Source organism: Pristiophorus japonicus, chromosome 1 (assembly GCF_044704955.1).
Source record: "Pristiophorus japonicus isolate sPriJap1 chromosome 1, sPriJap1.hap1, whole genome shotgun sequence".
NCBI classification, from domain to species: Eukaryota; Metazoa; Chordata; class Chondrichthyes; family Pristiophoridae; genus Pristiophorus; species Pristiophorus japonicus.
The window spans coordinates 512,573,121-512,599,627 of record NC_091977.1 but is presented as its reverse complement, the minus strand read 5'-3'; the positions used below and the strand labels follow the sequence as shown (position 1 = coordinate 512,599,627).

The 26,507-nt window shown below is 43.0% G+C and overlaps 1 protein-coding gene across 11 annotated transcripts in view; it reads right to left on the bottom strand.

The window, feature by feature from the left end:
- LOC139277362 (focal adhesion kinase 1) overlaps nucleotides 1-26,507 on the bottom strand; it is a 759,656-nt gene that overhangs the window by 284,241 nt on the left and 448,908 nt on the right. For all 11 annotated transcript variants that reach the window (XM_070895775.1, XM_070895782.1, XM_070895811.1 and 8 more), the window contains 2 exons: nucleotides 19,371-19,425; nucleotides 371-511 (listed from right to left, as the gene is read on the bottom strand). In XM_070895775.1, the coding sequence (XP_070751876.1) occupies nucleotides 371-511; nucleotides 19,371-19,425 (196 nt within the window). The remainder of the gene's footprint in view (nucleotides 1-370; nucleotides 512-19,370; nucleotides 19,426-26,507) is intronic.

The window sequence follows — 26,507 nt, the reverse complement described above, 5'->3', positions numbered from 1 at the left end:
GGGGAGTCTAGAACTAGGAGTCACAGTCTCAGAATAAGGGGTCAGCCATTTAGGACCGAGATGAGGAGAAACTTCTTCACTCAGAGAATTGTGAACCTGTGGAATTCTCTACCACAGAAAGTTGTTGAGGCCAGTTTGTTAGATATATTCAAAAGGGAGTTAGATATGGCCCTTGCGGCTAAAGGGATGAAGGGGTATGGAGAGAAAGCAGGAATGGGATACTGAAGTTGCATGATCGGCCATGATTATATTGAATGGTGGTGCAGGCTCGAAGGGCCTTTTCCTGCACCTATTTTCTATGTTTCTATGAACAACTTTAAAAGTATTGTCTTTTTTGGTAAATTATCAAAATATCAGTGCAAAAGCTTACCCCAAGAGCACATTTGAAGCACTCCTTGTCAAATCTGTAAACTGGAGACAGAATTTCAAAGAACTTCAGAACACTTTGCTCTTCATTCAAATTGGCAAACTGACGAAAAGACTGCTGTATCAACTTCCTCAGCGTTTTGGCCTAAAACAGAAATTGGAATTAGTCAGACTAATCAGGAAAAACTAGATTTTATTTGTCCAACTCAAAAATGTAGCTACTGATAAAGTTTGTTTGTCCATTACAAATATTATCATGCTTGAGACTATGGCATCTAAAGAGTAAGGTATGTGGGCTCGTAATTAAATTATAGCTACCATTATGTCCCACAGTTCATTAACGGTATTGGTATCTGACCTGCATCTTCAATCACTTCTAATTACCAATGTATCACTGGTTTTGTCGACTGATTTTCAGTGAGAAAAGTATTGGCTTCCAGTTACAATCTTATACAAACTAGAGAAAGTTAATACCCAACACAGGTCAATGGAATTGAAAGGTATTTCATGTAAGAAGTAGACTAATCAATTACAGTTTTCAAAGCACGAATAGCAATTTAAGAATTGTACAAATACAAAATCTTTTTAAAGAGTACTCTTCAGGATTATCTTTCATCATGGTGATAAAATTAAGGCTAGTAATACAGAAGGAAAGCAGCTGAAACATCAAAAGTATAGAAGTACACATAAGGGAGATTAAAAAGCTATGAGAATATATGGGGTAAAACTGAAAAACAACAAAGGGTAGTAGCGCCCAGTGCAAAGGCAAATGTTACGACCTTTACATCAAAACAGACAACACTGATAAAACTATTAGCAATGGAACATAGAAAAAAAAATCTGTAAGAAAAGGGCCCCTTAATTGGACAGAGCAAAACAAGAGGAGAGAGAATAGGTGATGTCAAAAGTCAGGAACAGTGATGATGCCAGAGACCGCTGATGGGTTAAAGGCTAGCCTGCATGTTTGTTGAAAGCTGATAAGCAGTGTTAGCTGGTGGATGAAATACAAAGATCATCCCAGTGAGGCAATGAAGCTTTTCTACAGCACCTTTAATGCAGTAAATCGAACCAAGATGTTTCAAGGGAGCATAATCAGACAAGAACTGACACCAAGCCAAAGAAGGAGACATTGAGACAGGTAACCAAAAACTTGGTCAAAGCAGCGTCTTTAAAGGAGAGGTGGACAGGTTTAGGGAGGTTATTCCAGAGCTTAGGACCTAGACAGCACAAGGCATGGCTGCCAATGGTGGGAGTGAAGGAAAGGAGGTATACACAGGAGGCCAGAATTGGAAGAACGCCGAGTTCTTGGAAGGCTGTAGGAGGCTACAGAGTTAGGGAGGGGCAAGGTCATAAAGGGATTTGAACACAAGGGTGAGAATTTTAAAAATTGAGGTGTTGCCCGACTGCAACCTATCTAGGTCAGCGAGCACAAAGTAATGCGTGAATGAGACTTGGTGCGAGTTAGGATATGGGCAGCAGGGATTTTGATGAACTCAAGTTTCTGGAGGGTGGACAATGGTAGGCTGGCCAGGAGAGCATTGGAGTAGTCAAGTCTGGAGGTAACAGAAGCATGGATGAGGGAATCAGCAGCAGACGGGCTGAGGCAAGGGTAGAGACTGGCGATGGAGTAGATATTGAGGAGGAGGCTTCAGTTCAGGGTCAACTAGGATGTCGAGGTTGCGAACAGTCTGGTTCAGCCTGAGCCAGTGGCCAGGGAGGGGGATTGCATCAGTTGCTATCGAAAGGAGTTAGTGACGGGGGCCGAAGACAATGGCTTTGGTCTTCTCAATGTTTAATTGGAGGAATTTTTAGTTCATACAGGACTTGATGTCAGACAAGCAGTCTGACAAAGCAGATGTAGTGGCGGGGTCGAAAGCTGAGGTAGAGCTGCGTGTCGTCCATATACATATGAAACCTGATATTGCATTGTTCGGAAGATGTCGCCAAGAGGAAGCATGTAGGTGAGAAAATGAAGGGGGTCAAGGATGAATCCTTGGGGAAATGGTGTGTGAGCAGGAAGAAAACATTCTCTGGCAATGACTGGATAGGTAAGAGTGGAACCCAGCAAGGACAAGCCCACTCAACTGGACAGCGGAGGAGAATGGTGTTGTCAACCGTGGAAAAGGCTTCAAACAGGTCAAGAAGGATGAGGGGGGATAGTGCACCAGTCACATAGGATGACATTTGTGACTTTGATTAGGGCTATTTCAGCAAAGTGGCAGGGTGGAAAACTGATTGGAGTGGCTCAAACATGGAGCTGTGGGAAAGATGGGCACTGATTTGGGAGGTGACAATACGTTCAAGGACTTTGGAGAGGAAAGGGAGGTTGGAGATAGGGTGGCAGTTTGCAAGGACAGTGGGGTGAAGGATGGGTGTTTTGAGGAAGAAGTGATGATGGCAAATTTGAAAGGGATTCAAGTTAGCAGATGTGAGTAACCTGGTAGCCATCGACTACTTGGACTTTGGTAAAGCGATCTCATAAGAAGCTTCGCCACAAGATAGAATCGTGGAATTAGTGGTAATATGCTGCAGTGGATTGAGAATTGGCTGACTGTCTGTAAACTAAAAGTGGTCGTCAATAGATGGGATTTGTAACGATTATTAAAGTACCTAAAGATTACAATAAGGTTGTCTTCCAATGTTCCACATTACAGTAGTGCAGATTAACTGAAGCGCTATTCCACATAAATCTAGTACCAGAGTAACTCAGCTCATTTTCAGAGCTTGTTTTGATGCCATTTAACAATCTGATTATTTTCAAGTGTTGCTCTTTCTGCGAACAACTGTCCATTACTGATGATAAAGTATGTGTTCCTGCTGTTAAACATCTGTTGCAAATGACCAAATTGACATTCTGCAACATTACAATTAAACAACTACAATCAATATTACCGAAGCAGACTTACCGAAGCACAACATATAATTTAAAGCACATCAGATATTTCTAATTAAAAGTGGGATCTTTGACACACTGCATCTCATTTCACCAAATGTATCTCAATCACTTACCATGATTAGCACTTTACTAATTCACATATTTTTTTGCTGATCTATCAGATAACCCCTGCTGATGTATCAGATAACCCCTGCTGATGTATATCAGTTTAGGAGACTGGGATTTACTTGGATGTTCATACCAATAAAATGGTATTAAACTATTTCATTACTCATCTGTTCTGTCTGGATTTATAGCCAAGAAATGTTACTTCCATTTTGATATAAACGCTACAATTTACATAGTATGGGTTAAGTAGCACAATGGTCATGTTACTGGACTAGTCATCCAGAGACAGAAGTTCATATCCCACCATGGAAGTTTGTGAATTTGAATTCAGTTTAAAACACAATTAAATAAATCTGGAATAAAAAACTGGTAATGGTGACCATTAATGTGACAACAATGGTGACTGCCCTCTGTAATCGCCTAGCAAGCCATTCGGTCGAATCAAGCCGCTACAAAGAACAAACCGGACAGACAACTAAGCTGCGACATGGGCATCTGTCTCGGGCATGACAAAGACACACCCAGCCCAGTCGACCTTGCAAATTCCTCCTCACTAACATCTGGGGACGTGTGCTAAAGCTGGGGGAGACTAGTGAAGTAACAACTTGGTCATACAGAATCATACCCATCAACCAATGTCCCAGACTCCTCCATCACCAGCAGGACTGACTCACAGTCTCTGAAGTGCGGCAGAGTCGGGAGGGAGTTGCCCTGGGAGTCCCTGGACATTGTCCCTGGACCTCATGAAAAAGCTTGGCATCAGGCCATTCAGCTTTCTGTGCCGGCTCTTTGAAAGAGCTATCCAAGTAATACCACACCCCTGCTCTTTGCCCAAGGAAACATCCTGCCCTCCTACCACCTTCCTCCATGTTGAACACCACTTGGAAGAAGGACTGAATGTAGCAAAGGCACAGAATGTATTCTGGGTCAATGTACTTCACCAAGAGTGGCTCAGCAGCATCACCACTGTCCAAGCCCAATCTGCGGCCTTATCATCTGTTCATAACAGTGTTCGTCAGAGCAACCATCGCACAAGTCTTCGTGGAGACCAAGTCCCATCTTCAAACTGAGGACACCCTCCATTGTGGTGTGTGGCACTACCACCGTGCCAAATCAAGAACATATCTGGTAGCTCAAAATTGGGTATCCATGAGGCGGTGCGGCCCATCAGCAGCAGCAGAATTGTATTCCACCACAATCTGTAACCTCATGGCCGGGCATATGCTTACCATCAAGCCAGGGGACCAACCCTGGTTCAATGAAGCGTGTAGAAGAGCATGTTAGGAGTAGCACCAGGCGTACCTGAAAATGAGGTGCCCTGGTGAAGCTACAACAGAGGATTATATGCATGCTAAAAAGTGGAAGCAGCATGCTGTAGACCAGTAGTGGGCAAAATACAGCTCACAGGATTCGCCCCATGATGTCAGGAGACGAGTCAATTACGCCGAGGCAACAGGGGAGTCTAGCAATGGGCCTTAGAGATGGGAGGCGAAGACATGGAGACCGGTAGCTGAGTATATGGTCCACCTGGGGGAAGAGCCTTTTACCGAGGGTAGCGGTCTCCTAAACTGGTGGAAGACGGTGAGTGCAGTGGCTGGACAGATGCAGGCCCATCTCCCCAGCCCAGGACCAAGCAGCAGTGATGAGGTGACTGATGGATGATACCGGTTAACCTGGTATTAACTACCACCTAACTAATTCATGAAAAACTGATGTGTTTACTAATTAGCATTTTAATTATCTAAAATTTATTTATTTAACACTGATTATTTATACTAATTGATAATTAGTAAATTAGTTAACCGATTTATTCACTAATTCAACACCCTCTGCTCGTTAAGCAATTGATGAGCAATTTAATTTTGCATTACTGCATTAACTACACAGCTATTAATTTAAATGCCGCTGAGCAGTCTGCCCGGTACCTCCACACCACTGCATAACCGCACAGCTTAACGGGAACATTGGTGTACTGCCCTCAACAGCTCACCAAAACTTGTTTCGTGGCCCTCCAGCCCAAATAATTGTTGACCCCTGCTGTAGAAAGACCTAAGCGAGCCCATGAACAGATCAGATCAAAGCTCTGCAGTCCTGCCACATTCAGTCGTGAATGGTGGCGGACAAGTAAATAACTATCAGGAGCAGGAGACTCCATGAATATCCCCAGCTTCAACGATGGCGAAGCCCAGCACGCGAGTGCAAAAGAGGAGGCTGAAGCGTTCGCAACCATCTTCAGCCAGAAGTGCCGTGCAAATGATGCACCTTGACCTTCTCCCGAGGCCCTCACCATCACAGATGCCACTCTTCAGCCAATTCAATTCACGTCACATGATATTAAAAAACGGTTGAGCGCACAGGATAGAGCAAAGGCTACATGTCCCTACAACATCGAGGCTGCAGTGTTGAAGACATGTGCTCCACAACTAGCCGTGCCTCTAGCCAAGCTGTTCCAGTACAACTACAACACTGGCATCTACAAACAAGGTGGAAAATTGCCCAGGTATGTTCCTGTTTACAAAAAGCAGGACAAATCCAATCCAGCCAATTACCACCCCGTCAGCCTACTCTCAATCATCAGCAATGTGATGGAAGATGTCATTGCCAGTGCTATTAACTGGCACTTAATCACCAATAACCTCCTCACTGATGTCCAGTTTGGGGTCCATCAGGACCACTTGGCTCCAGACCTCATGACAGCCTTGGTCCAAACATGAACAAAATGTATTCATTTTTATTCGTTCATGGGATGTAGGCGTCGTTGGCAAGGCCAGCATTTATTACACATTCCTAACTGCCCGAGAAGGTGGTGGTGAGCCGTCTTCTTGAACCGCTGCTAGTCCTTGTGGTGAAGCTACTCCCACAGTGCTGTTAGGGAGCGAGTTCCAGGATTTTGACCCAGCGACTATGAAGGAATGGTGTGATTTGGAGGGGAACTTGGAGGTGGTGGTGTTCCCATGCGCCTGCTGCCCTTGCCCATCTAGGTGGAAGAGATCGTGGGTTTGGGAGGTGCTGCTGAAGAAGTCTTGACGAGTTGCTGCAGTGCATCTTATACACGGTACACACTGCAACCATGGTGTGCCAGTGGTGGCAGGAGTGAATGTTTGAGGCGGTGGATGGGGTGCCTATCAAGCGGGCTGCTTTATCCTGGATGGTGTCAAGTTTCTTGAGTGTTGTTGGAGCTGCACACATCCAGGCAAGTGGAGAGTATTCCATCACACTCCTGACTTGTGCCTTTTTAGATGGTGGAAAGGCTTTGGAGAGTCAGGAGGGAGACTCAGATACCTCTCGCTGCAAGATATCCAGCCTCTGACCTGTTCTTGTTGCTACAGTATTTATGTAGCTGGTCCAGTTAAGTTTCTGGTCAATGGTGACCCCCCAGGATGTTGATGGTGGGGGATTCGGTGAAGGTAATGCTGTTGAATGTCAAGGGGCAGTGCTTAGACTCTCGCCTGTAGGCAGATTTCTGACAAGACTGGGTGTTGTGTAATGAGAGAGGATTAATTAGCAATCTTGTTGTGCGAGGCCCCCTTGGGGAAGAGTGACCATAATATGGTAGAATTCTTCATTAAGATGGAGAGTGACACAATTAATTCAGAGACTCGAGTCCTGAACTTAAAGAAAGGTAACTTCAATGGTATGGAACGTGAATTGGCTAGGATAGACTGGCAAATGATACTTAAAGGGTTGACGGTGGCTAGGCAAAGGCAGAAATTTAAAGATCACATGGATGAACTTCAACAATTGTACATCCCAGTCTGGCGTAATATTAAAACGGGGAAGGTGGCTCAACCGTGGCTGACAAAGGCAATTAGAGAAAGTGTTAAATCCAAGGAAGAGGCATATAAATTAGCCAGAAAAAGCAGCAAACCTGAGGACTGGGAGAAATTTAGAATTCAGCAGAGGAGGACAAAGGGTTTAATTAGGAGGGGGAAAATAGAGTATGAGAGTAAGCTTGCAGGGAAAATAAAAACTGACTGCAAAAGCTTCTATACATATGTGAAGAGAAAAAGATTAGTATAGACAAATGTCCCTTGCAGTCAGTATCAGGTGAATTTATAATGGGGAACAAAGTAATGGCAGACCAATTGAACAAATACTTCGGTTCTGCCTTCACGAAGGAAGACACAAATAACCTTCCGGAAATATTAGGGGACCGAGGGTCTAGCGAGAAGGAGGAACTGAAGGAAATCCTTATTAGTCAGGAAATTGTGTTGGGGAAATTGATGGGATTAAATCCCCAGGGCCTGATAGTCTGCATCCCAGAGTACTTAAGGAAGTGGCCCTAGAAATAGTGGATGCATTGGTGGTCATTTTCCAACATTCTATCGACTCTGGATCAGTTTCTATTGATTGGAGGGTAGCTAATGTAACCCCACTTTTTAAAAAAGGAGGGAGAAAACGGAATTTTCAACCAGTTAGCCTGACATCGGTAGTGGGGAAAATGTTGGAATCAATTATTAAAGCTGTAATAGCAGCGCATTTGGAAAGCAGCGACAGGATCGGTCCAAGTCAGCATGGATTTATGAAAGGGAAATCATGCTTGACAAATCTTCTAGAATTTTTTGAGGATGTAACTAGTAGAGTGGACAATGGAGAACCAGTGGATGTGGTGTATTTGGACTTTCAAAAGGCTTTTGACAAGGACCACACAAGAGATTAGTGTGCAAAATTAAAGCACATGGTATTAGGGGTAATGTATTGACGTGGATAGAGAACTGGTTGGCAGACAGGAAACAAAGAGTAGGAATAAACGGGTGCTTTTCAGAGTGGCAGGCAGTGACTAGTGAGGTACCGCAAGGTTCAGTGCTGGGACCCCAGCTATTTACAATATACATTAATGATTTAGACGAAGGAATTGAATGTAATATCTTCAAGTTTGCAGATGACACTAAGCTGGATGGCAGTGTGAGCTGTGAGGAGGATGCTAAGAGGCTGCAGATTGACTTGGACAGGTTAGGTGAGTGGGCAAATGCATGGCAGATGCAGTATAATGTAGATAAATGTGAGGTTATCCACTTTGGTGGCAAAAACAGGAAGGCAGAATATTATCTGAATGGTGACAGATTTGGAAAAGGGGAAGTGCAACGAGACCTGGGTGTCATGGTACATCAGTCATTGAAAGTTGGCATGCAGGTACAGCAGGCAGTGAAGAAGGCAAATGGCATGTTGGCCTTCATAGCGAGAGGATTTGAGTATAGGAGCAGGGAGGTCTTTCTGCAGATGTACAGGGCCTTGGTGAGGCCACACCTTGAATAGTGTGTACAGTTTTGGTCTCCTAATCTGAAGAAGGATATTCGTGCTATTGAGGGAGTGCAGCGAGGGTTCACCAGACTGATTCCCAGGATGGCAGGACTGACATATGAAGAAAGACTGGATCGACTCGGCTTATATTCACTGGAATTTAGAAGAATGAGAGGGGACCTCATAGAAACATATAAAATTCTGACGGGATTGGACAGGTTCGATGCAGGAAGAATGTTCCCGATGTTGGGGAAGTCCAGAACCAGAGGTCATAGTTTAAGGATAAGGGGTAAGCCATTTAGGACCGAGGTGAGGAGAAACTTCTTCACTCAGAATTGTGAACCTGTGGAATTCTCTACCACAGAAAGTTGTTGAGGTCAGTTTGTTAGATATATTCAAAAGGGAGTTAGATGTGGCCCTTACGGCTAAAGGGATCAAGGGGTATGGAGAGAAAGCAGGAATGGGGTACTGAAGTTGCAAAAATGATCAGCCATGATCATATTGAATGGTGGTGCAGGCTCGAAGGCTCGAAAGGTCTATTCCTGCACCTATTTTATATGTTTCTATCTTTCTAAGTGCAAAAACAATAGGGCAGTAATAGTGGGATATTTCAATTACCCTAATATTAACTGGGATACTATCAGTGCAAAAGGTACAGAGGGCACAGAATTGCTAAATTGCATTCTGGAGAACTTTTTTAGCCAATACATAGCAAGCCCAACAAGAGATGGGGCATTTCTGGATTTACTGTTAAGGAATGAAGCCGGGCAGGTGGAAGGAGTATCAATGGGAGAACATTTTTTGGTAGTGATCATATTCAGTTACTGTTAGCATAATTATGGATAAGGACAAAGAAATCAGGAGTAAGGTTTCTAAATTGAGGGAAGGCTAAGAAGAGATTTATCAATAGTGGTCTGGAAACAGTTACTTGAAGGTAAATCAGTGCCAGAACAGTGGGAGGAATTCAAGAGGGAGGTACATGGAGTTCAGGGTAAACATGTTCCCATAAAGAAGGGTAGAACTGCCAAATTCAGATCTCCTGCATGACAAGGTGCATACAACGTAAGGAAAGGCAAAAAGGGGAAGCCTATATCAGATATCATGAGCTCAATACTGCAAAAGCCTAGAAGAGTATAGAAAGTACAGGGGTGAAATTAAGAAGGAAATTAGGAGTGCAAAAAGAGGGCATGAAAAAATACCGGCAAATGGAATCAAAGAAAATCCAAAGATGTTTTACAAGTCCATAAAGAACAAGAGGATAACTAAGAAACGAGTAGGGTCGATTAAGGACCAAAATGGTAATGTGTGTGTGGAGGTGGAGGATGTGGGTAAGGTGCTTAATGAATACTTTGCGGCTGTCTTCACAAAAGAGGGGGTTGAAGTTCAGGAGGAAGATAATGAAATATTGGCGGGGATAAACATTAGTAAAAGAGGAAGTATTAAGAGGTTTAGCATCCTTGAAAGTAGATAAATCACCAGGACGGGATGAAATATATCCGAGGCGATTAAAAGCAAGGGAGGAAATTGCGGAAACTCTGACCATCATTTTTCAATCCTCCCTGGCTACAAGAGTTGTGCCAGAGGATTGGAGAACTGCTAATGTTGTAAAAAGGGAGGAAGGGAGGAAGGGATAAACCGAGCACTTACAGGCCAGTTAGTTTAACCTCTGTGGTGGGCAAATTACTGGAATCAATTCTGAGGGACAGTATAAACCTTCATTTCGAAAGACACCAATTAATCAAGGACAGCCAGCATGGATTTGTTAAGGGAAGGTCGTGTCTGACTAACTTGATTTGAGTTCTTTGAGGAGGTTACAAGGAGGGTCGATGAGGGCATGTGATGTAGTTTACATGGATTTTAGCAAGGCTTTTGACAAAGTTCCTCATGGCAGGCTGATCAAAAAAGTAAAAGCCCATGGGATTCAAAGGAGTGTGGCAAATTGGAGCCAAAATTAGATCCGTGGCAGGAAGCAAAGGGTAATGGTTGAGGAGAGCTTTTGCGACTGGAAGGCTGTTTCCAGTGGGGTTCCACAGTCCTCAGTACTCGTCCCTTACTTTTTATAGTATATATTTATGATTTAGACTTAAATGTAGGGGGCATGATAAAAAACATTTGCAGATGATACAAAAATTGACCGTGTGGTTGACAGGAGGAGGAAAGCTCTAAACTGTAGGAAGATATCAATGAATTGGTCAGTTGGGCAGAAAAATGTCAAATGGAATTAAATCCGGAAAAATGTGAGGTAATGCATTTGAGGAATGGGAACAAGAAAGAGAATACACAATAAATGGGAGGATACAGAGAGGTGTGGAGGAACAGATGGATCTTAGAGCGGCAGATTAGGAAAAGGGGAAGTGCAACGAGACCTGGGTCATTGAAGGTTGGCATGCAGGTGCAGCAGGCGGTGAAGGCAGCAAATGGCATGTTGACCTTCATAGCTAGAGGATTTGAGTATAGGAGCAGGGAGGTCTTGCTACAGCAGTACAGGGCCTTGGTGAGGCCTCACCTGGAATATTATGTTCAGTTTTGGTCCCCTAATCTGAGGAAGGATGTTCTTGATATTGAGGGAGTGCAGCAAAGATTCACCAGATTGATTCATAGAAACATAGAAACAAAGAAAATAGGTGCAGGAGTAGGCCATTCAGCCCTTCTAGCCTGCACCGCCATTCAATGAGTTCATGGCTGAACATGCAACTTCAGTACCCACTTCCTGCTTTCTCGCCATACCCCTTGATCCCCCTAGTAGTAAGGACTTCATCTAACTCCCTTTTGAATATATTTAGTGAATTGGCCTCAACAACTTTCTGTGGTAGAGACTTCCACAGGTTCACCACTCTCTGCGTGAAGAAGTTTCTCCTCATCTCGGTCCTAAATGGCTTACCCCTTATCCTTAGACTGTGACCCCTGGTTCTGGACTTCCCCAACATTGGGAACATTCTTCCTGCATCGAACCTGTCTAAACCCGTCAGAATTTTAAACATTTCTATGAGGTCCCCTCTCATTCTTCTGAACTCCAGTGAATACAAGCCCAGTTGATCCAGTCTTTCTTGATAGGTCAGTCCCACCATCCCGGGAATCAGTCTGGTGAATCTTCGCTGCACTCCCTCAATAGCAAGAATGTCCTTCCTCAAGTTAGGAGACCAAAACTGTACACAATACTCCAGGTGTGGCCTTACCAAGGCCCTGTACAACAGCAACACCTCCCTGCCCCTGTACTCAAATCCCCTCGCTATGAAGGCCAACATGCCATTTGCCTTCTTAACCGCCTGCTGTACCTGCATGCCAACCTTCAATGACTGATGTACCATGACACCCAGGTCTCGTTGCACCTCCCCTTTTGCTAATCTGTCACCATTCAGATAATAGTCTATCTCTCTGTTTTTACCACCAAAGTGGATAACTTCACATTTATCCACATTATACTTCATCTGCCATGCATTTGCCCAATCACCTAACCTATCCAAGTCACTCTGCAGCCTCATAGCATCCTCCTCGCAGCTCACACTGCCACCCAACTTAGTGTCATCCGCAAATTTGGAGATACTACATTTAATCCCCTCGTCTAAATCATTAATGTACAATGTAAACAGCTGGGGCCCCAGCACAGAATCTTGCGGTACCCCACTAGTCACTGCCTGCCATTCTGAAAAGTACCCATTTACTCCTACTCTTTGCTTCCTGTCTGACAACCAGTTCTCAATCCATGTCAGCACACGACCCCCAATCCCATGTGCTTTAACTTTGCACATTAATCTCTTATGTGAGACCTTGTCGAAAGCCTTCTGAAAGTCCAAATATACCACATCAACTGGTTCTCCCTTGTTCACTTTACTGGAAACATCCTCAAAAAATTCCAGAAGATTTGTCAAGCATGATTTCCCTTTCACAAATCTATGCTGACTTGGACCTATCATGTCACCTCTTTCCAAATGCGCTGCTGTGACATCCTTAATAATTGATTCCATCATTTTACCCACTACTGAGGTCAGGCTGACCGGTCTATAATTCCCTGTTTTCTCTCTCCCTCCTTTTTTAAAAAGTGGGGTTACATTGGCTACCCTCCACTCCATAGGAACTGATCCAGAGTCAATGGAATGTTGGAAAATGACTGTCACAATGCATCCGCTATTTCCAAGGCCACCTCCTTAAGTACTCTGGGATGCAGTCCATCAGGCCCTGGGGATTTATCGGCCTTCAATCCCATCAATTTCCCCAACACAATTTCCCGACTAATAAAGATTTCCCTCAGTTCCTCCTCCTTACTCGACCCTCCGACCCCTTTTATATCCGAAAGGTTGTTTGTGTCCTCCTTAGTGAATACCGAACCAAATTACTTGTTCAATTGGTCCGCCATTTCTTTGTTCCATGTTATGACTTCCCCTGATTCTGACTGCAGGGGACCTACGTTTGTCTTTACTAATCTTTTTCTCTTTACATACCTATAGAAACTTTTGCAATCCGCCTTAATGTTCCCTGCAAGCTTCTTCTCGTACTCCATTTTCCCTGCCCTAATCAAACCCTTTGTCCTCCTCTGCTGAGTTCTAAATTTCTCACAGTCCCCGGGTTCGCTGCTATTTTTGGCCAATTTGTATGCCACTTCCTTGGCTTTAATACTATCCCTGATTTCCCTTGATAACCACGGTTGAGCCACCTTCCCTTTTTTATTTTTACGACAGACAGGAATGTACAATTGTTGTAGTTCATCCATGCGGTCTCTAAATGTCTGCCATTGCCCATCCACAGTCAACCCCTTAAGTATCATTCGCCAATCTATCCTAGCCAATTCACGCCTCATACCTTCAAAGTTGCCCTTCTTTAAGTTCTGGACCATGGTCTCTGAATTAACTGTTTCATTCTCCATCCTAATGCAGAATTCCACCATATTATGGTCACTCTTCCCCAAGGGGCCTCGCACAATGAGATTGCTAATTAATCCTCTCTCATTACACAACACCCAGTCTAAGATGGCCTCCCCGCTAGTTGGTTCCTCGACATATTGGTCTAGAAAACCATCCCTTATGCACTCCAGGAAATCCTCCTCCACCGTATTGCTTCCAGTTTGGCTAGCCCAATCTATGTGCATATTAAAGTCACCCATTATAACTGCTGCACCTTTATTGCATGCACCCCTAATTTCCTGTTTGATGCCCTCCCCAACATCACTACTACTATTTGGAGGTCTGTACACAACTCCCACTAACGTTTTTTGCCCTTTGGTGTTCTGCAGCTCTACCCATATAGATTCCACATCATCCAAGCTAATGTCTTTCCTAACTATTGCATTAATCTCCTCTTTAACCAGCAATGCTACCCCATCTCCTTTTCCTTTTATTCTATCCTTCCTGAATGTTGCCGGGATGGCAGGACTGATATATGAGGAGAGACTGGATAGACTGGGCCTGTATTCACTGGCGTTTAGAATAATGAGAGGGGATCCCATAGAAACATAAAATTCTGACGGGAATGGACAGGGAAGAATGTATCCGATGTTGGGGGAGTCCAGAACCAGGGGTCACAGTCTAAGGATAAGGGGTAAGCCATTTAGGACCGAGATGAAGAGAAACTTCTTCACTCAGAGTTGTTAACCTGTGGAATTCTCTCCTGCAAAGAGTTGTTGATGCCAGTTCATGCGATATATTCAAGAGGGAGTTAGATATGGCCCTTATGGCTAAAGGTATCAAGGGGTATGGAGAGAAAGCAGGAAAGGGGTACTGAGGTGAATGATCAGCCATGATCTTATTGAATAGTGGTGCAGGCTCGAAAGGCCGAATGGCCTACTCCTGCATCTATTTTCTATGTTTCTATGTCCAAAGATCCTTAAAGGTAGCAGGACAGGTCGATAAGGTAGTTAAAAAGGCATACGGAATGATTTCCTTTATTAGCTGAGACACAAAATACAAGAGCAGGGAAGTTATGCTAGAAATGTACACAACACCAGTTAGGCCACAGCTTGAGTACTGTGTGCAGTTCTGGTCACCACATTATAGAAAGGGTGTGATTGCAGTAGAAATGGTGCAGAGAAGATTTATGAGGATGTTGCCAGGACTGGAAAACTTTAGCTATGAGGAATAATTGAATAGCCTGGGGTTGTTTGCCTTGGAACAGAGGAGGTAGACCTCTTTCCCTTAAGCATAGGGGGCAATAACCAGGGGGCATAGATTTAAAGTAGCTGACAGAAGGATTAGAGGGGAGATGAGGAAAAATGTTTTCACCCAGAGGGTGGTGGGAGTCTGGAACTCACTGCCTGAAAGAATGGTAGAGGCAGAAACCCTCATCACATTTAAAAAGTACTTGGATGTGCACTTATAGGGCTCAAATTTCCCCATGAGTTGCACCGTTTTTTTTGGTGTAACTTAATTTTTCTGGTGTATCTTAAGTTGCAAACAGGACCATTTAATTTGCGCCAGTGTAAGTGAGTTTGTTAGGGTTTTTGTTAAGTCAGTTTTTTTTTCCCAGCCACTTACACATTTACACCAATTTGGCCCGAAAAAAGTTGCACTAAACTAACTTAGGGCAGCGTATGTGTCCACTTTTGTACACACAGAAAGACCTTACTTACAGTTAAGGAATTGGTGCAAGGAGCAACATTTAAAGCACCACCAAGCACAAAAGGTAATAAGAAATTAATTAATAAAATAGAAGCAACCCTGCCCCTAAAGCACCAAGACCAAAGTAATAAGCAATCAATAAATAAAAAATAAAAAAATAGAAGGAACCCTGCACCTAATCAACATTTCAAGCACCAGCAAGCAGTAATAACCATTCAATAAAAACTAAAGAACTAAAGTAAATAATTAAATTAACAAATAAAGAGCTGAAGTAAATCCTACCTTCGGCCTGGGATCGGGGAGGGAGAACCCGGCTACCCCCCCACCGACTTTCAACCCTTTTCGGGTGGGAATCTTTTCCCTTTTTGCCCATTTTCCCTTTTTCCCCACTGACATCTTCAAAGAGCTTCACACATAAATTATTTGTAATACAACCTAATGCATGTTGCTGGTTATTTATTGATGCACAGGATGGGATGTCGGTTAAGCACATGGCTGTCACTGTATATGTGTTTCTTTAACATGACAAGACCACCACCCAACCAAACGAACACAAAGCCAGCCAGCCCAGCATGGCAAGCGACGACACTACACGACAAGCTATCCTTGGTCCAAACCATTGGACTGCAGCCAAAGACGACCAACCTCTCGCCCCGATCAAAACTCAGTTGCACCTACCTGTTTCTTGCAGCCCTCAGCAGCCGGCCTGTGTGGCAGGCCATTTGGCCTGGGATAGGGGTGGACGCGTTCTGCAGGCATCATCATCACAATCATGGGAAGGAGCTACTGCGCACGCACGCAGCTGTTGGCACTGTCTTTGGTGCAGGGCTGTAGCTCCGCCCCCCACTCCACGAGGAGCGCCGCGCCAGGACCCGGGACACACAGCAGAGCGGCTAGAATCGTGAGTACGTTTTTCGGTGCCGTTTCCAGCGCACAAAGTCAGCGCATCTCAGGAGAGTGCGCTGAAAAAAGGGGCTGGGGAAATTTGGGCCCATAGAGCCATAATCTACAAGGCTACGGACCTAGCGCTGGAAGGTGGGATTAGGCTGGGTAGCATTTTCGACTGGCACTGACATGATGGGCCGAATGGCCTCCTTCTGTGTGGTAATTTTTCTATGATTCTATAGTCATTGTTTGGCACTTGTGTAGCGCGAATGTTACTTGCCACTTATCAGCCAAAGCCTGAATGTCGTCCAGGTCTTGCTGCATGCATGACTGCAGTCACTGGGGACCAGGGGGAAACTTTCCACTGGCTGGGATCATACCTCGCAGAAAGAAGGATGATTGTGGTTGTTGGCGGCCAATCATCTCAGCCCCTGGACACAAAAGCAGGAGTTCCTCAGGGCAGTGTCCTAGGTCCAACCATCTTCATCTTCCCTCCATCATGATCAGTTCCATTTACAATTCCTCAGATAATGAGCAAGTGCGTGCCTGCATGCAACAAAACTTGGGCAACATGCAGGCATGGGCAAGTAATATTCGCGCCACACATGTGCCAGGCAATGTCATCTCCAACAAGAGAGAGTCTAACGTTGCCTCGATATTCAATGGCATTACCATCATTAAATCCCCCCCCACCATCAACATCCTGGTTGTCACTGTCGATCAAAAACTTAACAGGACCAGGCCACATAAATACTGTGGCTACAAGGTCAGAGGCTGGGTATTTTGCAGCATGTGATTCACATCCTGACTCTCCAAAATCTTTCCACCATTGACAAGACACAAGTCAGGAGAGGTGTACCGTGGCTGCAGTGTGTACCATCTACAAGATGCACCACACAGCAACTCACCAAGGCTTCCTCAACAGCACCTCCCAAACCCGCAATCTTAACATCTGAAAGGACAAGGGGAGCAGGCGCATGGGAACACCACCACTTTTAAGTTCCCCTGCAAGTCACACACTGTCCCGACTCGGAAATATATCACCATTCCTTCATAGTCGCTGGGTCAAAATTCTGGAACTGCCTCCCTAACAGCACTGTGGGAGTACCTTCACCAAAGGACTGCAGCAGTTCAAGAAGGCAGCTCACCACCACCTTCTCAAGGGCAATTAGGAATGGGCAATAAATGCTGGCTTTGCCTGTGGTGCCCACATCCCAGGAATGAATAAATATATATATATTTTTTGTAAAAGTTCTTGGTCTCTTGATATCTTCTATTCCCTCCATTCAGTCATCCGTTCACATGATTCTTTTCAGTTCTCACTTTTGAAAGTCACAAATTCCCATTCAGTACATCACATTCAGAAATGTCGAAAACAGTCAATAGCTGAAGTCTAAACGATGTATCCATGTTAATTTAGTTTAGTCAGTTTCACCTTCAGGTCTACAGCAACATAACTTTTTGACTTCTGGCACAAGTTACAAGATAAAAGCTGCCTTGTTAGTGAACCTACTTAAGAGAATTCGCTAAATAATTTAAATAGTTTTATTTTGGCAAAAATTTGGTATTAACCTTAGGTAAGGTACCACTTTTCAAACAACTGAAAGGGCTCTTCAAATATGTTATCCTTCAAATAAACCGACTCCCTATAACGAGCAGTTACTGCAGTCCTGTTGTATCGCCTTACATAGCCTCAGGACATCCCATTATGCTTCATAGTCAATGAAGTCTCTAGTACACTTTAAAAAAAAAAGTGCAACACGTATTTAACTCCAAAAGAAACAGACCAGTCATATCTTCTCCTGACTAGACTGTTGCATAGCATTGCTAATAAAGAGCATCCCAAAACAGCTCTATTGAATGCAATGGTTTCAGACTAGCCAGAGATCTTGTCAAAAACCTTGGGAAAGCATGCAAGTGAATGGGTATTTTGCATTCCCAGCCAGTAGTGTGGTTTCCGTGGTTGGCTGACTCCAGATTGGTTCTTAGATCATGCCAAAGTTCAGGATCTATTGCTTTCAATGGAACTGCTGCACGACAATCCTTCTGACCTCAATGAGCAACTCATAAAGGGGATTTCCATGTCGGTAAACCATTGATGATTCAAAAACTCAACAAAATATTTTGTAGCAATATCATACCTATATCAGCACACCTGGACAACTTTTTCGATTATAAATTCATATTTCCACATTTATAATAGAAACTGCTTACTTGTCATACTGTAAATTGTACTCTCCTTCTCGTAGAGGTAATACATCACCTCCACTGGTGGGAGGTTGTAATTACAGTACAAGTTGGCACGGCCAGTTTCTCCTTGAAATGTGGACAAATACATTTATAATACAAATATAAAATTATGATCAGAATGTATGACTTTAAATGGGAACATAATGATGCCCCCACACTCATGGATATATGATTACTCTGAATAAAAAGCATTGTCTCGATATTTTTTTTCCCTTTTAAGATTTTAAAAGCTGAAATTGGCCTAAAAATTTAACATTTTAGTTAGCGAATTAAAGCATCATGCCTCATAAAAACAAAATCTTGCTTTTAGTGTGCCAAGATGCTGGTAAAACAAATAGCAACACCATAACCAATGTATCATCTATAATTTGGATTTTGGATTGCACATTACGGGTTTAATATGCTGTATCTATGTAAAGTCACACACTGAATTAACAATGTCAGGCATGCCATTGTGGGAAAGTACAAGCAGCCACGTACTTCCCAAGAGGGACTGAGGAGAAACTGGAAGAGTGTGTCACCCAAACTCAATCTTGTGCTTTGATGTCACTAGTTCTACAGTAATATTCGCAGAGGCATGGAAGTAAATTGCAAGTCTGCCTTTTCAGTTGCAAACAGTTTGATGCATGAAAACCACAAAAGCTTATAATGTACACTCCTTTGCCCATTTGTTTAAATGCTTCCAATCCCTTTATCTATCGATCTCCCTGTTCCAGATCTCTCAGTGCAATGTCATCAATAAATTTTCTAATTTTAGAGACAGTATATTTTTTCACATTATTGAATTATGAATAAGAGAATCCATAAGGACCACAGAAAATGCCACAAACCACCACCTCTCAGTCAGAATACATGCCAACTTTATAAAAGAAGCTCATTTGATAATAAATATCTTGCACATCTTGGCCAATAGTTAAATTCTAAATCTCCATTGGGAATTTCATTTCTCCTTCTGAATTTTAATTTTGCTTGCTAGTAAAAAACATTATGCACATGTATAAGCACCAGATTATGATGATGCACAGACCCTACCAAGGAGGGAAACTGTACTGAAGTTTTCATCAAAATAGTCTTACCTTTACTGAATCCAACAGGCTCTTGGGAAAAAATCTCTTCAAACCCACATCCTTTCTGTTAAAAACAAATGAAGTATGTATATAATTTTAGTACAATTTTTAAGTCCCCGTTTATTGACCAATAATTGCAAAACAGGCGTTAAAATAATTATTCCACGAGCTACAAAGTTAAAAGTTTATGTTTTTATGTAAATCATGCCAATAACATTACATCATTCAATCAAACATGTCTTCCTGTACATAAAGTTGCATGCCTTTCTTTGTATGTATTGCATAGAATAACTAGCAGCATCACTCATGGCACTACAGCGAACAGGAAGGGTCCTCAGTTGTAAAGCATTAATAACAGACTATCACTGCTCAAGAGTGCTCACTGCATGTTCAGCAGACGAATGCCCGTGGAATTAAGTATGGTTGTATGGATATGGAATTAGCTCAGTAACAGGAAGTAACAAGAAGCAGAAGGTGGTGTTGAATGGATATTTTTCAGACTGGGTGGTGGTTTGCAGTAATGTTCCCAAGGGTCAGTTTTGGGTCCATTACTCTCTTCAATTTTTCATAAAATAACCTAGACTTGGGTGTAGGGAGCAGAATTACGTTTGCAGATAATATGAAACTTGGCATCGTGGTTGTGGTATATTCTCTACGACATCACAAACACACAGACTGCAAGATGGCTCTTAAAACAGGAACTTGTCAGGTGACCTGTCTGTCACCTGAGGCTTTTATTGTATTTACAGCAATTACCCCAGTATTCCACTAAGTGGAGCTATATATTTCAGTGGTAGACAGTGATAAGGATAGTTGAAGACTGCAGGATGAGACAGGATGGTGAAACAGGCAGAAGTATGGCAGAATGTATTCAATGCAGAGAAGTGTGAAGTAATGCACTTTGGGATGACAAATATGGAAAGACAGTATATTATAAATGGCACGATTTTGCAAAGTACAGGTGAGCAGAGATACCTTGCGTCCATATACACCAATCCATAAAGGTGGCAGGGCAAGCTGATAAGATGGTTAAAAAAGCATATGGGTTATTTGGATTTATAAATAGAGGCATAGAATATAAAAGCAAAGAGATCATGTTGGAACTTGAGAGATCTAGGTAGGGTGCGGGGTGGGGGAGGGGGGAATGGGATAGCCAGAGATATTAATGAGGTTAGGCCTCAGTTGGAGCATTGTGTACAATTCTGAGAACCACGCTTCAGGAATGATGTAAAAATCTTAGAAAGAGTACAGAGGAGGTTTACCAGGATATCACCAGGGATGAGGGACTTCAATGAAGAGAGGTTGGAAAATTTAGGATTGTTCTCCTTGGAAGAAAAGGTTAAGAGGTGATGTAATAGAGGTTTTCAAGATGATGAGAGGTTTTGGTAGAGTAGAGAATCACTATTCCCTCTGGTGAATGAGTCAATAACCAGAGATCATAGAATTAAAATCATTAGCAAAAGATCTGGGGTGGGGGGGAAAAGAGTGGGGTAGCCAGAGATATTAATGGTCGTCAAAAATCAGGGAATTGTAGGTTCTGATAGGGGCCAAAGAGGATGGCTTCAGCTTTGCTGATACTAAACTGAAGGAACAAAAATTTGGCTCAGGCAGTTGGAGGCAAGTGCCTTTGGACTGATACTAAGGCTGATGATGAATATACGTTTTCCTGAGCTACCCATTTCTGAGGCGTACAACAATTTATTATTCACAGTTCAGACAGCGTCTGAACTCTTTACCGTGTTTCCTTTGTGCGGAGATATAAACTGCCTGCCAAAAGGCAAGAGAGAAATATTACTCCAAATATTATAATCTATTTGCATTACATGCAACTATTCTATCATTCTCAGAACGATGGAGGTAAGATAGAGCCTTCCATATCTCAACAAAATAGAAGAAACATAATACTACACAATTTAGCATTATCCATTTCATAAAGCAGCAAAAGTAGTTGAAACAAAAATGTAACCTTCATCATTTACCTTTTTTCGTGACAGTATGCTTCAAGCTTATTTTTAACCTTCCTTTTGCTTAAGATTTGCCAAGAACTGCATCAACTCTAGCTCATCTGCACCATTACCACACTTTGATTACTCATCAGGAAATGCCTGCCCGCCCACTTAGCATCTGCCTATTCAGTCTAACTTAGATCAGAAACTCATGGGAGTGCTGAAGAAAATCCATGTCTCTGTACTCCACAGTGCTTCAAAAGTACAAGGCCATCCAGTCTCGTATTTAAAATAAATCCATTTTCTCCTCTACAAGTAAAAACAATTTTCCACATACATCTAATAAAAGGTAAATTTATGAAAGCCAGATAATCAGAACATTCAACTGGAATTTCTCTGATCTGTACAGTGTATTTATTATTGGCAATATTATTCAACTGTAAATATATTACAAGGATGAAAGGATACTTTATATTTTATGAAACAAAAATACACAAGACTTTTTGGAAACGAAACTGGAAACTTTACCAATGAAAGGACCTCTGCTGGCCTGAAAACATGTAGGGCTAGATTTCCGCCGACTTTGCGACCGGGTTTTCGCCGGGATTTGACCCTCCGCGGCGAAAACCTGGTCGGTGGGATCTTCAGGTATCTTTTTGTGGCGGCGCTTCCACCTACCGCCGGGGAGAGGTGCGCCGACATGAAACGACGTGCAACGCCGCAGATTGCGTTACCGCCGTACTCTCGGCACTCTCCGTCACACCCAGAATACCGACAGGTCAAACCTGTCGGTGCAGCCCTGCCAGCAGCGGTAAGTATCAAGACCTGCAAAAAAAGGCAAGTTAAAGTTTTTATTTTCAAATTATTTTTCAGCGATTTAGTAGGCAATGGTTTTTGTGAATGTTTTGTGAATGATTTTTGCAATTTTTTTCTTTTTGTTTTTCCCCCTCTCAAGGCCTCTCTCGCAGTGCTACCGGCCCCAGACTAAAGTTGCCAAAACTGAATTTGCAACGCGAATCGTGGTGCAACACCAACTTTACTGAGGCGCAGACATAAAGGCCGAAAGTTAGGCCTAAAAACGGTAGCGTAATAAAAACGGTAATTTTGGCATAAAACGACTGTTTTCGCCGACAACCGAAAATCTATTCCGTACAATTCACAATTAATGTTAGCTTAATAAAAAGGATCCCATTGGGAATGCAAATTTTATCATTCACGACTCTTGAGTTACGTATCTCAGCTGCACCATGTGAGGGAGAACAGTGCAGGAAAAAGGTGGTATGCACCAAGAAGAGATTCTCAACTGCTTATCACCTGACAGCCAACCACAGCAATATTGACAGTGCCATATATCTCATCCTCTAATATATGCAGAAAGTGTGCATCTTCATTGGATGGTACACAACCCAAAAAAATACATTTGATTTGTTTACATCCGGATTTCAGATAGGAAGATCATACTTGACAAGCCTGGACAAATTCTTTGAAATTATGGATATAGTAGATGGAGAAAATGCAGTGGATGTGGTGTACATGGACCTTCATGCCTTCATGACAAGGTACCACACAGAAAACTACTGGACAAGATTAAGTGGAATAGAATTAGAGGAAGGGTAGCAAATTGGATTAAAATCTGTTAGAAGGGAAGAGTTAAGGCTGTTTTTTTGTGATTGGAAATGGGCAGCTGTGTCCCACAGAGTTCGGTTCTGGGACGACTTCTGTTTAGTGTGTACCTCAATGATTTGGATACAGGAGTAAAGCAGGTAGTGATCAAATTTGCTAACAGTACTAAAATTTGACACGTAATAAATAAAGCTGTGTAAGGAGGTTCAGGTTCACAAGACAAAATAAGTACCTAAAGCTAATGGAATACTGGATTTTCTTAAAAGAGGTACAGAATATAAAAGTTGAGATGCAATGTTGAATCTATATAAAACTGTAGTGCGTTGGAGTACTATGTGCAGTTTTGGGCCCCACACCACAGGCATAATGAGGCAACAAAAAAGGTACAAAGTGCAGTTTCAACAGGATGTTGAACAGGACTAGTATGAGGAAAAACAAAAAAGAATAAAGTCTTGAAACATTAAGGTTGTTTTCATGGAACAGAGATTATGGATATGTTTTTAATTATGAACTGATCGGACAGAGTAGATAAAAACTCGCTTTCCACATATGAAATGGAGTTTGTAATTGAAGTAGAGACCATGTCAACATTTAAGAATAGGTTAGATAGGTGGTTGAAGGAAAGAGGAACAAAGGAACAAGGTGATTAGGACTACTGTTTGCATAAACCAACATAAACTGACCAGGCCAAGCAGGCTGTTTCTATGTTGTAATTCTGGTTTCATGGCAAAATGGATATTATACAAGTGTGAAAGTTTATGCAGTGCACCAACAGTTACATAAAAAGGATACTCTTTCCTCTATTTCCAAAATAATTCTTTCAAATTTCTAATTTTTTCGATTGAAAAAACTTAATTCAATCACTAGAATCAAAGAATAATAAAACACAGCAGGAGGTAACCGTTATCATTGTTGTTGCCAAATTAAGTTAATCTAGGGGTTAAGTCATGGCAGGAGAGCTCGGACACGTGTTATGCTCCTCCTGTGCTATGTGGGAACTCTGACGCTTCCAGTGTCCCTGACGACTACATGTGCGGGAAGTGTGTCCTGCTGCAGCTACTGACAGAACGCATTGCGGCACTGGAGCTGCGGGTGGATTCACTCTGGAGCATCCGCGATGCTGAGGATATCGTGAATAGCACGTTTAATGAGTTGGTCAGACCGCAGGTAAAGGTTACACAGACAGATAGGGAATGGATAACCAACAGGAAGAGCAGTGGAAGGAAGGTAGTGCAGAGGTCCCCTGCGGTCATTCCCCCTCCAAAATAGATACACCGTTTTGGGTATTGTTGGGGGGGGGGGATGACTCATCAGGGGAAGGCAGCACAGCCAAGTCCATGGCACTTTGGGTGGCTCTGCTGCACAGGAGGGCAGAAAATAGAGTGGGAGAGCTATAGTGGTAGGGGATTCTATTGTAAGGGGAATAGATAGATGTTTCTGCGGCTGCAATCGAGACTCCAGGATGGTATGTTGCCTCCTTGGTGCAAGGGTCAAGGATGTCTCAGAGCGGTTGTAGAACATTTTGGAGCGGGAGGGTGAACAGCCAGTTGTCGTGGTGCATTTAGGTACCAACGATACAGGTAAAAAACGGGATAAGGTCCTACAAGATGAATTTAGGGAGCTAGGAGTTAAATTAAAAAGTAGGACCTCAAAAGGTTGTAATCTCAGGATTGCGACCAGTGCCACATGCTTGTCAGAGTGGGAATCGCAGGAAAGCTCAGATGAATACGTGGCTTGAGTGGTGGTGCAGAAGGGAGGGATTCAAATTCCTGGGACATTGGAACCGGTTCTGGGGGAGGTGGGACAAGAACAAACCGAACTGTCTGCACCTGGGCAGGACCGGAACCAATGTCCTAGGGGGGAGTGTTTGCTAGTGCTGTTGGGGAGGAGTTAAACTAATATGGCAGGGGGATGTGAACTTTTGCAGAAAGACACAGGGAAGTAGAATGGGGGCAGAAGCAAAAGATAGAAAGAAGAAAAGTAAAAGTGGAGGGCAGAGAAACCCAAGGCAAAAATCAAAAAGTGCCACATTACAGCAAAATTCCAAAAGGGCAAAGTGTGTTAAAAAGACAAGCCTGAAGGCTCTGTGCCTCAATGCGAGGAGTATTCATAATAAGGTGGACAAACTAACTGCACAGGCAGCAATTAGTGAATATGATATAATTGGCATCACGGAGACATGGCTCCAGGATGACCAAGACTGGGAACTCAACATCCAGGGGTATTCAACGTTCAGGAAGGAGAGACAGAAAGGAAAAGGAGGTGGGGTAGCGTTGCTGGTTAGAGGAAATTAACGCAATAGTAAGGAAGGACATTAGCTTGAATGATGTGGAATCTGTATGGGTGGAGCTGTGGAATACCAAAGGGCAGAAAACGCTAGTGGGAGTTGTGTACAGACCACCAAACAGTAGTAGTGAGGTTGGGAACAGCATCAAACAAGAAATTAGGGATGCGTGCAATAAGGGTACAGCAGTTATCATGGGCGACTTTATTCCACATGTAGATTGGGCTAACCAATTTGCTAGCAATATGGTGGAGGAGGATTTCCTGGAGTGTATTAGGGATGGTTTTCTAGACCAATATGTCGAGGAACCAACGAGGGGGCTGGCCATCCTAGAGAGGGTGATGTGTAATGAGAAAGAACCAATTAGCAATCTTCTTGAGTGAGGCCCCTTGGGGAAGAGTGACCATAATATGGTAGAATTCTTTATTAAGATGGGTAGTGACACAGTTAATTCAGAGACTAGGGTCCTGAACTTAAGGAAAGGTAACTTCGATGGTATGAGGTGTGCATTGGCTAGAATTGACTGGCAAATGATACTTAAAGGGTTGACGGTGGATAGGCAATGGCAAACATTTAAAGATTACATGGATGAACTTCAACAATTGTACATCCCTGTCTGGAGTAAAAATAAAACGGGGAAGGTGGCTCAACTGTGGCTAACAAGGGAAATTAAGGATAGTGTTAAATACAAGTAAGAGGCATATAAATTGGCCAGCAAAAGCAGCAAACCTGAGGATTGGGAGAAATTTAGAATTCAGCAGATGAGGACAAAGAGTTTAATTAAGAGGGGGAAATAGAGTAGGAGAGGAAGCTTGCTGGGAACATAAAAATGACTGTAAAAGCTTCTATAGATATGTGAAGAGAAAAAGATTAGTGAAGACAAACGTAGATCCCTTGCAGTCAGATTCAGGTGAATGTATAATGGGGAACAAAGAAATGGCAGGCCAGTTGAACAAATACTTTGGTTCTCTCTTCACGAAGGAAGACAGAAATAACCTTCCAGAAGTACTCGGGAACCGAGGGTCTAGTGAGAAGGAAGAACTGAAGGATATCCTTATTAGGCAGGAAATTGTGTTGGGGAAATTGATGGGATTGAAGGCCGATAAATCTCCGAGGCCTGATAGTCTGCATCCAGAGTACTTAAGGAAGTGGCCCTAGAAATAGTGGATGCATTGCTGATCATTTTCCAATAGTCGATCGATTCTGGATCCGTTCCTATGGACTGGAGGGTAGCTAATGTAACACTACTTTTTAAAAAAGGAGGGAGAGAGAAAACGGGTAATTATAGACCGG